The 15,935-nt window shown below is 40.4% G+C and overlaps 1 protein-coding gene across 1 annotated transcript in view; it reads right to left on the bottom strand.

Moving 5' to 3' along the window:
- Window positions 1-15,935, bottom strand: part of SPTLC3 (serine palmitoyltransferase long chain base subunit 3) — a 141,015-nt gene that overhangs the window by 72,576 nt on the left and 52,504 nt on the right. The window contains exon 5 of the mRNA XM_005687817.3: window positions 2,023-2,147. Within this exon, the coding sequence (XP_005687874.1) occupies window positions 2,023-2,147 (125 nt within the window). The remainder of the gene's footprint in view (window positions 1-2,022; window positions 2,148-15,935) is intronic.

Here is a 15,935-nt window from a genome sequence, read left to right as displayed (position 1 = left end):
TTTTCAAGGCCAAAGGGAGCAAAATTCTCACATCTCCATTCTCCAGACATTGTGTATTTGTAATTTTTTGGTGAACATATGAGAGTTGTAAATCATCATTTCTCACTCTCAAATTCTTTAGCATGTATCTACTAGGAAAAAGGACATTCTCCTACATGATCACGATTCAGTGATCATAATTAAACATTAATACAATGCTATTACATAGAATGGGCTTCCCTGGTGGCTCAAATGGTAAAGAATCTGCCTGCAGTGCAAGAGATAGGGGTTCAATTACTAGGTTCGGAAGATCTCTTGCAGAAGGGAATGGCTACTCACTCCAGTCCTATGGGCTGGACAGAGGATCCTATGGGCTACTGTCCATGGGGTGACAAGGAGTCATCACTTAATATATAATTCAAAGTCAAACTTTGCCAACAGTCCTAAATATGTCTTGATGACTTTTGTAGAAGTTTCATTTCCTTCTTTTTTGTTTTTTCAATGCAGAATCCAATCAAAGGTTATATATTACATTACATTAGTTGCCATCAGTCAGATTTTTATAAACAGAAATCTGATTATGGCACTTGCTTACTGAAAATGAGGCAACCAACTCTCCATTTTTCTCCAGAAGAATTTCCAAAACTCTAGCACCCTTTATGCTGCAAAGTTCTTCACAATTTGATACCTGTCTTCATTCTGATTTCTTCTTCAATCATTCTCTTCTGTTCTAATTCTTTTAAACTTCAGTGCTTTATACATGATACTTTCATTTCCTTCTCTTAAGGAAATAGCTTATCTCTACAGATAAGTACCAGATTCTGTTCTCATGTCACCTTCTTTGCATAGGCATCCCAGCCTTTCTTTAAAGAATTATTTTGCCCCTCCCCATTTATGGGCACACCTTTTCTGTAATATTCATCCTAAGGTGGCACTAGTAGTAAATAACCCACCTGCCAATACAGGGGACATAAGAGATGAGAGTTTGATCCCTGGATTGGGAAGATCCTCTGGAGGAGGGCAACCCACTCCAGTATTCTTGCTTGGAGAAACCCATGGACAGAGGAGCCTGGCGGGCTATGGTTCATATGATGGCATAGTTGGACACTATGCCCCATTAAACTGTAAACTACCTGAATTTACAGGACAAAGGTCTTATACATCTTTGTATGCCCTACATTTTGCCTCATTGGAGGACACAGCAGATTCTCAATAAGTGACTGAGTGAATAAAAAAGTGAATTACACAAGCAAAATGTTTTTTCAAAATAAATGCTTAACAATCATTTGCTACATTGAACATAATGACTCAGGAGCTTAGAAACTTAATTGATCTTGCTAAACTATCACTGAAGAGAAATTTGACTCACATCTAGGGCTGAGATTCTACAACTGGAATATCATGATGAAGAAATTTGCTGGACTCAGCTGGTACTGACACAGGCTGGGACCTGGACCTGGGACCCTTTGCTGCAGAGCTTGCACCTAGACAAACCTCTCTGTGGTCTTGAGCAACAAAGTACAAAGAAACTATTTTTGTGGGACTGAAAAATAGCTGTATGCATACACTGCAAATTATGGACAACAAAATACAAAACCCAACTGCCACTTCTGAAGAGCCAGCAGAAAAAGCAGGGTGCTGGGAGCAAAAACAGGGTACTGCACATGGTCCCTGCACATAACATCACCAGAGCAGTGGGCAGACCACCCAAGCCATCCCTTCAGCCTGACCTCTGGACCCGCCTCTATCCTCACCCCAGGTAAGAAACCAGATTGTCCCCCTTCAGGGAGTGAGCAAGTAAGGGAACCTCTTACTTATTTTTGCTCCTGGGGCCCCCTTAAAGCCTTGCCTTAACCTCTTGTCTGGTCTCATCAATTTCTATTGATTAGGAAAGGACCCTGGTTGGTAATAGTACCTATATTCAAAAAGTTGAACATCCAGTCCTAAGAAAAGAAACTTCTCAGCTGTATGTCTAACAGAGGATTTACTCAGATTGTCTCAGGAATAACACAGCAGAAGACAATTATGTTAACAAAGCCTCACCTTTCCAACGAGTGCAGGGATATTCATTGAGTTTGTTGCAAATCCCATCCCAAATACCATAGCAGCTTCTACGTTCAGGAACTTAGCCACAAGGTCCTCCAGCTCTTTGTGCTTATCCAAGGTTCCTGCACATGAAATGATAGGGTGGATGAGTCTTCTGTTCTCAACAAGCTGAAGATTGAAAACTAGAATTCCAACGCTTAATCACCAAAAGACAAATATAACAGTGTTTATAGCAGGTCTATTGGCCGTAGACCCATTACAGAAGCAATTCAAATACTCATACACTGTAGAATGGATCAATACACTGTGGGGGGTATTTATATAGTAGAATTCAGCACAGCGATGAGAAAAAACAAACTCATGTCCCATGCAACAACATGGAACACATCACAAATATGCGGTTGACTGAAAAAAGTCAGATATGTATACACACATATGGTATGAATCAATTTATAGTTTACAAACAGACAAAAACAACCGATAGTACCAGTGTTAGGAGTCAGGTATTTGCTGTTGTTGTTTAGTTGCTTGCTAAGCCTTGTCTGACTCCATGGACCACAGCCCGCCAGGCTGTCCATGGGATTTCCCAGGCAAGAATACTGGAGTAGGTTACCACTTCCTTCTCCAGGGGATCCTCCCAACCCAGGGATGAAACCCCGCATCTGCCCTGGCAGGCGGATTCTTTACCACTGAGCCACCAAAGAAGTTCTAAAAGTCAGAAAAGTGGTTGCTTTTGTTGGAAGCATGCAAAGAGTTTGAGATGGTCTAGACGTTTTGTTTCTAGATCTTGGTGCTGGTTACATGGGTATGTTTGTTTTGTGACAATCCACTGAACTTTATACTTATGATTGGTGCAATTTTCTATATATATGTATGTTTTTATCATGTAATAAAATTTATAAAAAATGCCACAATTCCTCTTTCCTCCGGCCCTACACCCCACGAATAATTAAATTCTAACTCCCTCAGAGATTCCCCACTCTTAATGCAGAATTCATGACTTTCATACATGCAATCAAGCTATAATTTATTGAACCTTTGGAATGTGCCAGATTTCACAGCCCACTATTTAAGTTACCTCATTTAATTTTAACGACCCGATAATGCAGATATTATTACTTTACAGATAAGAAAACCGAAGTGGGAAGCCGTAACAGATAAAAATCAACAGAGACAGTCAAGTCTAACTCCAAAGTTCACATGTTTACGACTCTACCACCTTTAAAAGCTTACTCTCTGACCACTTCTTTTTTATTATGATTTCTTTTTTGCTATTTTCCCCCCTGCTCTCTGCAATAGGTTCTCATTAGTTATATATTTTATACATAGCAGTGAATACATGTCAATCCGAATCTCTCAAATGATTGCTCCTCCCTTTCCCTCTTAGCCTTCATACTTTTGTTCTCTGTGTCTATGTCTCTGTTTTTGCTTTGCAGATAGGTTCACCTGTACTATTTTTTCTAGATTCCCGATGGCCACGAGGCACATGAAAAGCTGCTCAACATCACTATTAGAAAAATGCAAATCAAAACTACAATGAGGGCTTCCTTCATTGTAGCTCAGTGGTGGCTTACTGGTAAGGAATCCCGCTGCCAACAAAGGAGACATGGTTTTGAGCCCTGATTTCGGAAGACCCACATGCTGTGCAGCAACTGAACCTATGTGCCGCAACTATTGAATCTGTTCTCTAGAGCCGGGTAGGCAAAACTGCCGAGCCCACGTGCTTCAGCTACTGAGCCCAAGCACCCTAGAGCCTGTGTTCTGCAACGAGGAACCACCACAATGAAAAGGCCATGCACCGCAACTAGAGAGGAGTCTGCGCAGCAACAAGGACCCAGCACAGCCAAAAATAAATCAGTAAATACAATTCTATAAAAAGCTACAGGAAGGTGCCACCGCACACCCAGAGTATGCGTGTGTGTGTGTGTGTGTGTGTGTGTGTGCGCGCGCGCGCCAAGTCGCTTCAGTCATGTCTGACTCTTTGTGACCCCACGGACTGTAGCCCACCAGGCTCCTCTGTCCATGGGGTTCTCCAGGCAAGAATACTGGAGCGGGTTGCCACACTCTTCTTCAGGGGATCTTCCCGAACCAAGGATGAACCTGCATCTCCTCTGTGTTGTGCGTTGGCAGATGAGCTCTTCACCACTAACGCCACGTAGGAAGCCCCCACCCCAGATTAACCACCACCAAAAAATCTACAAACAAGAAATGCTGGAGAGGGTGTGGAGAGAAGGGAAGCCTCCTACACTGCTGGAGGGAATATGCGTTGATCCAGCCACTGGCGCAGAGTATGGAGCTTCTAGCATCCCCCTCTCCCCATGTCACGTACAGGCTCTCAGGCCTCGCGGAGAGCGTCAACGCTCCCACAGTCCTACGCCTGCCATCTCTAAGCTCTACATCTGTACTGCCCAGCACTGCAGCCACCAGCTACGCGTGGCCGGTGCAATGCTGAGTGTTACATTTTATTTAATTTCAGTTAATAAAACGTTAAAACTCAAGCTCTGGAAAATATTCTCTACTAAACACAATTTTACTGTTTTAGTCAGATTATTCGACATTTATTTCACTTAAACCAATGAAAATTTAGTGTCTGGATTGACATGTGCTGGAAGGGTAAAAGAATCTGCCTGCTAATGCCGAAGGCATAAGAGACGCGGGTTCAATTCCTGGGCTGGGAAGATACCCTGGAGAAAGAAATGGCAACCCGCTCCATTATTCTTGTCTGGAGGATCCTCATGGACAGAGGATCCTGGCAGCTACAGTTTATGGGGTTGCAGAGTCAGACACGATGGAAGCAACTGAGCACATATGGAAGGGTGTAATATCCATTATTTTTTGAAGATAGTATAAAGGCAATAAAAATATAGTATAGTTTATTAATATACAATGATAATCAATATACAACAACATATAGTATAGTTTATTAATATTTTACTTATTGATTACATTTTTAAATGGTAATATTTGGGATATATTGAGTCAAATAAAATGTATTATGAAATTAAGTTTGCCTGATTTTTTTAAACTTTTGCAAAGGCAGCTACTAAAAAAATTTAAATTACACATGTCTTGCATTTTATTTTCGTTTCTCTAAGTGATACACTTAACAGAATAAAAAATGTACAACCTGAGAAATGCTGTAATTTATATTCATAGAACATAGGAGCAGACTTAACTCAGATTTAAGTTAAAGGAATACTGTTAGCATATTCAGGACTATTATAATCATGCTTCTATTAACACATTTGACTATACAGAGTGTGATGTCAGAATTTTATCTAAATTGGTAAATCAGCCTGCTTATTGAGTTAAACTGATGAAGTATTAAACTTTAGAAAGCATTGTATGGTGAGCTGAAAATTTTATTTTGCCTTTAACATTAAAAAGAATATCTGATGACCCATCTTTGCTCTTCCTGAGAGGTCACAACAGCTAGCTGGTAGCCTTTTTCTCAAATCTGAATTCATTTATCCTCCAAACTGTCTGAAAACATTGTTTGGAAAACAAACATTCTAGCAGAGTCAATTTCACTCAAGATTTGGAGGTGGTGAATAGTTAGAAATTTAAATTGTAATTGAAAACTTTATTATTCAAGATATAGTGTGAAAAAAAGAAACTGAAATTTAAAGATAAAATGTGGGCACATATGTCAGACTTGTTTTTACCTAGCAGAGACTGCATCCTAAAGGGAGCCACTCCAAGAACAGGTAATGAGATGACCCCCAGCTTGGCCATGAGGGAACTGGTTTTGATGCCAGCACTTCCACTAAACAGCTGGATGGCCTCTGGCAATCTCTCCTGGCTGGAGGGACTGGGAGACGTGCTGTTTCAGGCATCCTTGACTTTGGGAGTGCTCTTTCCTCCACCTAGAATGAGTTTCTGCAGCTCTGAGTCACTCTTTGAGACCTACCTAACATAACATCTTTTCTCAGATGTCATCTCAGCTTCCCTAGACAAACTTGGTCATTTTCTCCCCTGAGATTGCATGAGCCTTATCACAGAATGATTATAGCACTTAGTAGGTTTCACTGGGGATGTTCATGGGGCCGTCTCATTATAGGAAGAGCCCTTGGAGGGCAGATACTGGGTGTGGGACGTTTGTCTTGGCAACCACGGTGCCTGTGGCAGTATTGACACATAACAGGCGCTTGCTGAGTTGCATGCTGCCTTTTGATGGAAAAAGAAGCCAAGACTGAGGCTAGAGGAGGGGATGGCAGAGCCAAAAATGTCAAGAAGCCTTGTGATGCCAGGGCCACCAGCCCACCAGGCAGGGAGCATCAGTCTGGGAACACTGATGCCTGAGGAAGGCCTCCAGCGAGGATGGCGGGTTCCCAGACTTTGTCAGCTGGGTAACCTTCTCCATGAGACTTTCCTGCCCAGAGGTCAGGGGACACCAGTGTCCTGGTCCCATCACCCAGAAGTGAATGAGTAGATTTTCATGGTGAGTCACTGTGCTGTCTTCCTCCACTTAGGTCTTCCCCACATCTGATGTTTTAGGGGCTTGTCTATAACAGTTGCATCATGAAAAGTCCTTAAGATAATATGGAAAGTGGGTGTGTCTATGAACAGCCTGAGAAATTGCCCTCTACCAGGTCTCTTTCATTAGCTTGACTCAAAGGGAAGAAGAAGGGAGGAAATGCAGGTGACCATATTAGGTCCCTTAGAAACCAGTCTTATGAATTTCCAGTGGTTGGGTGGTTAGTACATTCTCACATATATCAGCTTCTGTGACCGGATGTCTCATAGGTGGGTTACAAGTTATTAGCAGTTTTGCATCTAGGGCTTTATTTTCTTCAATTTGTAGAATAGTCCCCACTCCCAACTCCCACGATCATGGAGTTTCTCTGATTAGTGTCCATAGCTCAAGTTTCATCAACAGATTTGAAACATTTCCAGGATGGCTAGACGTTTTCTACTCTAGGAAGCCAAGACTTTCAAAGTTAGACTAGGCTGGTCTGGGATGGGGGTGGGGATTTTAAGAAAAAAGAAATAATATGTCTCCTTCACATGAATGGATGGCTACTTTCCTGCTCCTATTCTTTGGATTCAAGAAATGAAAATGCAGGGATTAACACAGTGTTGTAAATCAACTATATACTTCAATAAAAATATTAAAACTGAAAAAAGGAAATAAAAATGTAGGAGGACCTTGGGGAAACAAAATGGCCACTAGAAACTTAACTAGCTTGCTTCTTCCAATGTTTGAGCCATGTCCTGGTTGAATGAAGATGCTTGAGTCCTGTCAAGTGGCAGTTACTGATCTGAGCACGTTAGGAATTCTAGAATTATAGTCAACCTTTTGTTGCTGATATGTAAATATGGGTGTTTTTTGAACCCCAAGAAAGCAGAGCTATAGTCCTAACTGATACTGTGTGTGTGCATACTCAATTGTGTCTGACTATTTGTGACCCCATGGACTGTAGCCAATCGGGTTCCTCCGTCCATGGGATTTCCCAGGCAAGAATACTGGAGTGTTATTATTGACTTCTCCAGGGGTTCTTCCTGACCCAGGGATTGAACCCAAGTCTCCTGCATTGGCAGGCAGATTCTGAAGGTTCCAATAAATCCACAATAATCTTTATTTCCCTTTCCCTCTGTGATGACTTTCATCTTTTCTTTAGTCTCTGAAAGTCAATAACAACTACACCTAGGCTGGTAAAAATGGATATCCAAATTGCGACATTGTGCCTATATTGACACTTGCTCTTACCCTGATGGTTTATTTATCCAGTGGCTGCTGGAAATCTACTTCGTGATAAAAGAATAAATACAAGCTGGGTATACGCTCTTGGCAGCTCTCTCTGCAGTGCTTTTGCATGCCAAGCACAGGCTATGCCACCACTAGTCATATCAACAAAAATCAGATTCAAGGAAAAGTAGCAAATTATGAACTCCACATTTCAGTTGATTTTCGAATGATATTGGCCCTGATATTGATAGTGGTTAATAGTAAAGAGCATGGGTCTTATTAACAAACCTGGTTCCCAACCACCAACTTTGCCTATCTATGCAGCACATGTGAAGACTATTTTCCAAACTGTGACTGTAGTCACTTTTCATCCAGAATATCCTGTCTGTCAATTGTTCCTTAGATGTAAGCAAGGAGTAGGTGGCCATTTACGGTGGCAACCTGCCAGCTTTCTCATCTGGCCCCTCCTACTGCGCCACGGCTCCCAGCCCACTTCTGAGCCGCTGTGCTTGGACTGGTGATCCCTGCATTAGAAGGAGCACCAAGCCTTCCACCTAAGGGATCCCACCTCTCAGCGCTCCACCACAAAGTTCCTAGAATGCCTGCTCTCTGCTTGGTCCACTTGTGTCCAGTCTAGTAGGCGCTGTGGACCTACAGAGCCTCCCGAGGACCTCTGTTTCCCTGTGAATCAGAGGAAAACCTAGAAGCCAGATGTGGTGTCTGAAATGGGTCTAGAATACTCTGCCACTCTGAATATCGGCCACTGCTGCTGGGTCAAGAGAACTCTCATGCTGATGAAGTCCAATAAGATAGTAGAAACAATTTTTATCTGCTCACCTTCCCAGGCCTTAATTTCAAGCAAACTCCTTACGACCCCTTGGAAGGTTAAAGCATTAATAGATAATTAGAATCCCATGCAAACAAAAACCTTAAGTGAGACATGGATACATAACTGTGATGAGCTTTCCTGTCACAAATAATCTCAATAAGAGGAGAATTTTTAAGTGGATCAAATGACCTGTACATAACCTCTGACCACATGCACAATAGAATTATGTTTCACACTTTTTCTTTTAAACATTTTATTTGGTGTAATTTCAGACATACTGAAAAGCTGTAAGAACATTACCAAGAATCCCTAAACACTTTTCACTCAGATTCCCTAAATGTTATCATTTTAGTATGCTTCTTTAAACACCATTCTCTCTCTTTTTATATATTATATATATAATTATATCTAATTTTTACTGAACTACTTCATACATTACAATCATGATGCCTTTTCTACCCTTAAATATTTCACTATTTCCTAAAAACAGGGAATTTACTTATATAATTCCAGTACTATTATTATTAATACACTGTTATCTACTGTACAGAGAAAATTCACATTTGTTTCTCTGACTTTAAAAATCCACTTCTAAAAACAAAGGTAGAAGAAAGAAGGGGAATCAACTTCTAATGAGGGTCCACTTATGGAGTGTGGTGATGAAATTTAATCATTACACCTTCACACACTCTATAAAATAGGCGTCCTGGTCCTTATCTTATCAGTGAGGGAATAGACACAGAAGTGATGCCACTTACCCAAAGGAGATGGAGATAATAAGGGCAGGCTATCTCCTTAGCAATGTGACAACCCGCCCTACTGAAACACTTCAAGCTTTAAATTAATTAATTGGCATACAATCTTTTGAAGTTATGAACTTGTTTTACAGATAAGGACACCAAAGCCAGAGTTTAGTTCACTTGCCCAAGGGCAGCGGTTAGTAAGTCTAGAGCCAAGGCTCAGATTCAGTGTGTGTGGCTCTCGAGAGATGTTGCTTTCCCTTCTTCAGAAGACTCTTTCAAATCTGTTTCCTGAACTACAGTTCTTAAGATCCCAAATAAAGCTCTTTGTTCTTGGCAGCTTTGAGACTGATTATTGTTTGACATTCAGTTCAGTTCAGTCGCTCAGTTGTGTCTGACTCTTTGCAACCCCATGAATCGCAGCACACCAGGCCTGCCTGTCCATCACCATCTCCTGGAGTTCACTCAGACTCATGTCCATCGAGTCCGTGATGCCATCCAGCCATCTCATCCTGGGGCATCCCCTTCTCCTCCTGCCCCCAATCTCTCCCAGCATCAGAGTCTTTTCCACTGAGTCAACTCTTTGCATGAGGTGGCCAAAGTACTGGAGCTTCAGCTTTAGCATCATTCCTCCCAAAGAAATCCCAGGGTTGATCTCCTTCAGAATGGACTGGTTGGATCTCCTCGCAGTCCAAGGGACCTTCAAGAGTCTTCTCCAACACCACAGTTCAAACACATCAATTCTTTGGTGCTCAGCCTTCTTCACAGTCCAACTCTCACATCCATACATGACCACAGGAAAAACCATAGCCTTGATTAAACAGACCTTAGTCGGCAAAGTAATGTCTCTGCTTTTGAATATACTATCTAGGTTGGTCATAACTTTTCTTCCAAGGAGTAAGCGTCTGTTAATTTCATGGCTGCAATCACCATCTGCAGTGATTTTGGAGCCCCAAAAAGTAAAGTCTGACACTATTTCCACTGTTTCCCCATTTATTTGCCATAAAGTGATGGGACCAAATGCCATGATCTTCATTTTCTGAATGTTGAGCTTTAGGCCAACTTTTTCACTCTCCTCTTTCACTTTCATCAAGAGGCTTTTTAGTTCCTCTTCACTTTCTGCCATCAGTGGTTAAAGGATATACACAAGTACCAATGTCAATGAAAGTTAACCTGTATCCTTAGTATATTGGGATTTAACAGGATTATTAGTCTAAATGAAATAAAGGAGACTATAGCTTGATATATCCTGATGTGCACCGAATTCAGAAATCTGGACAATTGCTCTTAAATCTAGAGGATTCATCTTCCCAAGTACTTATCTATATTGACAAACTTTTTAATTGAAAAAAAAAAAATCTTTTGACCATGCCACATGGCACGTGGGATCTCAGTTCTCTGACCAGGGATGGAAGCCTCCTCCCTGGTATTGGAAGCATGGAATCTTAGCCACTAAATTGCCAGTGAAGTCCCAGCACACTTTTTGTAGGAAGGCAGAGAAAAAAATATTTTGGCTTCGTGAATTGTGTGATCTCTGTGGCAACTAGTGAACTCTGCCATTGTAAAGTGAAAGCAGCCACAGTTAATACACAAAAGACTGGGTGTGGCTGTGCACCGGTGAAACGTTATGGCTATGAAAACTGAAATTCAATATATTTTATGTCACAAAATATCATTCTTAATTTTGCAGTCACTTAAAACTATAAAAATGACTCGTAACTTGCGTGGGGTACAAAACCAGGGGTAGCTGGATTGGTTTGGTAACCCCTGAGAACAGTTGGTCTTGTTTTAGCTTTGAACAGTGTGGGGCAGTGCAAAGAGTTCTTCGGTAGAACTCAGGAGAATTGTTCTTTTGTGGTGTTTGTGTATATTTATTTATTGGCTGCTCTGGGTCTTAGTTGTGGCACATGGATCTTCAATCTTCATTACGGTGTGTGGATGCCAGTTTCCTGACCAGGGATCAAACTGCATTGGGAGCTTGGAGTCTTAGCCACTGGACTACCAGGGGAATCCCAGGCCTTAGGAGAATTGGTGTCTAATCTTCTCAGCATGCTGACTGCATGAACACTGATTGGCAAGTCATTAAAAATATCTCTAGGCTTCATGTATCATATGGTATTTTTGTAGGTGAAGGGAATTGGTAGATGACCTACATATTCTGAAATTCTGTGAGTTTCAACTTTGTTTGATTATCCAGGTATTACTTTGCTGGCATGTATTATCCTTATAAAATTATTGGCATTCCTTGTTAAATTGTTATGTTTGCTTGGCTTTGTTGAGTATACAGGGCCAAATTCCTCACTTACAAAAATATCTCTGCTAGTTGAAATTTGGCTGTGCAGTAATTTCTATCACTCTCAAGAGAAAGGTGATTACCTTGTTAGAATTATAACAAGTATCAGGAAATTGCCAAAAGGTTTTCAGAAACCAAGATATATTTTCATTTTCCTCCTCCCAAACTATTGCACTGAGAGACCACCTTCCTTTACAAGTATTCTTAGGTGAAACTAAAGAGTCTTGAGAGAAATGCAATGAAATATCCTTGATCAGAATTTACAGCGATTTAGTCTAAAAGGAACTGGCACTGTCTATGAATAAAGGTTTTTTTGTGCAAATTAAGAATGTAAACTTCAAATTCAGGCTGGCCCCTTCTTCAGTATTTAGGTCATTCTTCAATCTAACTATAAATGTTTGAGAAAGAAACACAAGAAGAACCTCAGTAATTTGAATTAAATAATAGCAGAGAAAGTTGTCAGGTAGATAAAGAAGGAGACACAATATCTAATGATTAAGGACAATGTTCTCAAACTGAGAAATAGAAAATCCAGCAAACTTGTACATAACTAATATTAAAATCACATCTGAAACCTGATAATGGAACAGAATATCCTACTATATCTGGTTGCATTGATTCGTAAGTTAATGATCTTTCTGATGTTTTTAAGATGGAAATATTTCAAGCCTACTTCTTGAAATTTATTTGATTTGAATGAGTGTTCTCAACTAGGTCGTCATACTATTCAGGTTTTCCTGATGTTTTGAATTGAGCACAAGTCTTTCCTTCTCAGGGGAAACGAATCTCCATGAAGAGATGAGCTTTTCTGGACACAGCATTAACCTTGTGACATCCCATGAGTCTGTTTTCTTCCAAGTGAACTTCTGAACGTCTGAACCCTTGCTAGGTGAAGCGATGGCAGCCCAGAGGGCGTACAGAGCATGGATTCAAATAATATGCTATTACTACACATCCACTTTTTGAAATTTTCAAAATTAAAGAATTTTTTTTTAATTTAAAAAATTTTACATTTGCATTAGAGTACAATTGTTTTACAATGTTGTGTTAGTTTCTGCGGTGCAATGAAGTGAGTCAGCTATATGCGCACATATATACCCTCCCTCTTGAACCTTCCTTCTGCCCCCCGCCACTCCACCCCTCTAGGTCGTCACAGCGTTGAGCTCCCTGCACTATACAGTAGCTTCCCACCAGCTGTCTATTTCACACACAGCAGTCTATATACGCCAATACTCTCCCATTTGTCCCACCCTTCCTTTCCCCATCTGCGTCCACATGTCTGTTTTTGACATCTGTGTCTTTATTCCTGCCCTGCAAATAGGTTCATCTGTACCATTTTCTAGATTCCACATATATGCATTTATATATGATATTTATTTTTCTCTTTCCAACTTACTTCGCTCTGTATGTCAGACTTTAGGTCCATCCACGTCGCTACAAATGATCCAGTTTGTTCCTTTTAATGGATGAGTAATATTCCATCATATTCATGTGCGACATCTTTTTATCTATTCATATGTTGTTGGACATTTAGGTTGCTTCCATGTCCTGGCTATCGTAAACAGTGCTGCTGTGAATATTGGGGTACATGACAACACACCCACTTTTAACCATCAGTACATAGGGAAAGAAAGACCAAGAAGCTACATCTCTTTGCTGGCCAAAAGTAGAGAAAAGGGAGAAACTGATGGAAGAAATTTTCACATATTGATGTATGGGGAAATCATCCTGGCCTACACATGATTTAAAAAACTTTATGGTAACTAGCTGAAATAATTATGAATAGAGACACAGATGTCAAGTCTTTATGCTAAGTTGCCAAAATAGCTCAGTTAGGAGAGTGTTAGACTACAGATCTAAAGGTCCTTGGTTCAATCCCAGGCTTCAGCAAGTTGCACTTTAGGGGCTTCCCTGGTGATTCAGATGGTAAAGAATCTGGCTACAATGCGGGAGACCTGGGTTTGATCTCTGGGTTGGGAAGATTCCCTGGAGGAGGGCATGGCAACCTATTCCAATATTCTTTCCTGCAGAATCCCCATGGACAGAGGTGCCTGGAGGGCTACAGTCCATGGGGTCGCAAAGAGTCGAACATGACTGAGAAACTAAGCACAGAACACGTGCTAACTAGAATAACTTGTCTGTGGCCTGTCAAATGGTTCTAATTTAACCGTTAAAGTAAAGAATGCATTTAAAAACCAAAATAGTGTAACTGTGTTTCAGGCATCCAAAATGGAGCAAGGTGGCCGTTGTGGATGCGGTTTCAGACATGTTCCTGTATCACCGAGAACCTGACTTTTCTGAACTCTAACAAACGCAAGGACACCACCAGCATTCTCGAAATAACGCCTGTTAGCAGTTGCCAGCTGCCACCTTAAGGTCTCAAGGTCTCTGGTAACTGTGCAACCATTTCTAATCCCACTCAATCCTTACTTAACAAACATGCGTACATCCTCATAGTTCTAGTAATAAACCTTGATAAACAACTCATGTAGCCAACTGTACCTTGCAGTTTTCACCATTGTGAACCTCCCTGATTTTGTAGTCTGGGGGAACACAATTCAGGTGCTTCTTAAATCTGTGTCTCCTGGGCTGCAGGCCTCAATTTGGCTGGAATAAAACATTTTGTTCTTCCTACAGATTACTGATGCTTTCTATCAGCAAATGGAAACAAAAGCTTCTCTCTAGTTTGCCTGAGTCTAACCTTTCTTGAATTTGGAAATTTAGACCAGCAACATGTGTCGGAATAGATTCAGAGATTAAAATCAAATTGCTTCACTGACTTCTGGTCTCTCCTACCTACTTTGCAGTTTTTTTTTTATAGGCTCCATCCCCCAGGTACACGTGGTATTCATTCTACACAAGGTGAAAGACTATTCCACTTTGGAAAAGTTTTTGACAATGTGGTCAAGAAAGTCAGCTATGCTAGTTTCCAGTGGTTCCCAAAGTGTTGTCCCTGGAGTAGCAGCATCAGCACCACACGGGACCTTCTGGGAATGTGTTAGAAGTGCAGTCTCAGGTCCAATTCCAGATTGACTGAATCAGAAACTCTGGCGGTGGGGCCAATAATCTGTGTTTTTTCAAGCCTGGCAGGTGGTGCCAATGTGAGCGAAAGTTTGAAAACACAGATTTAAGGTGAAAAAAATCCACACAACCTGCAGCAGAGACCCTCCAATACACTTAAAAAAATATGGTCAGTCTTATTCAATGGCAACATCTCAGAAGTACAATAACTATTTTCATAAGACTATGCCTTCATCTTGTGGACCTTTAAGAAAATAACTCAAGAAATATGAGATCATTGTGAAAAATAGAAAGCACTACCCAATAAAATATAGCCATTTTTGTTAATGTAGCTATTCATGTAAAACATATTTTAAAAGGTGGACTAATGACTTGTCCTATGTTCTATGGACATATGACTTGTTCTATTCTTTTAATAATGTATTTTCTTTCTTTAAATTGAATTATAGCTGATTTACAATGTTGTGTTAATTTCTGCTGTATAGAAAAATGATTCATTTACACATGTATAGGCATGCTCTTCCATATTCTTTTCCATTATGATTTATCTCAGGCTATTAAATAGTTTCCTCTGCAATACAGTAGCACCTTGTCCTTTACCAGTTCTGCGTATAATATGTTTGTATCTGTTAATCCCAGAAGCGCCCTCCTCCCCTCCCCCATCCTTTGTCTCCCTCAGCAACTACAAATCTGTCCTCTATGTCTCTGAGTCTGTTTCCTGTTTCATATATAAGTATATAGTTTCATTAATAATATATTTTCCATTTTACAGAAGAGAAGACTGAGTACTCAGAAGGTATATAGCTTATCTCAGGCCCTGGTCCGCTCAAATGAAGGACTAGGATTTGAATCCCAGCAACCTCATCCCAGAGACTTGCCTGTCAATCATGCTGCTGAGCAACTACATTATAACTCTGCATGACTAATTAATATTATATTAAACAGATCCACCAAGTATATCTAATCAATTTCCTATGGCTGGAAATTCACTTATTTCATTTTTTTCTATTATTAAATATAATTCAATGATTATTCTCAATCATACCTCATTGAACACCTTCAAATTTTTCAAAGCAAACTGTCTCAAAATGGAACTATTGAGTTAAATAGCCTATTGTTGATGCATTTTCAAATTTCCCTGCAATTTATTCTATCAACAGTATAGTATATAAGGGTGCTCTTTTCTTTACTCTTTTGAAACCATGGGATCTTATTTTTTGTCTTTTGCCAATGAAGTAAAAGATGGTAACTCTGGACCTTCATCACTTTTTATTTAAGGGCAGAGTATTTTCCACAGGCTCATTGACCATTTATATTTATTTTTCTTAATTGTCCACT

Source organism: Capra hircus, chromosome 13, assembly GCF_001704415.2.
Source record: "Capra hircus breed San Clemente chromosome 13, ASM170441v1, whole genome shotgun sequence".
Classification (NCBI taxonomy): domain Eukaryota; kingdom Metazoa; phylum Chordata; class Mammalia; order Artiodactyla; family Bovidae; genus Capra; species Capra hircus.
This window is presented reverse-complemented; position numbering and strand designations above follow the sequence as displayed.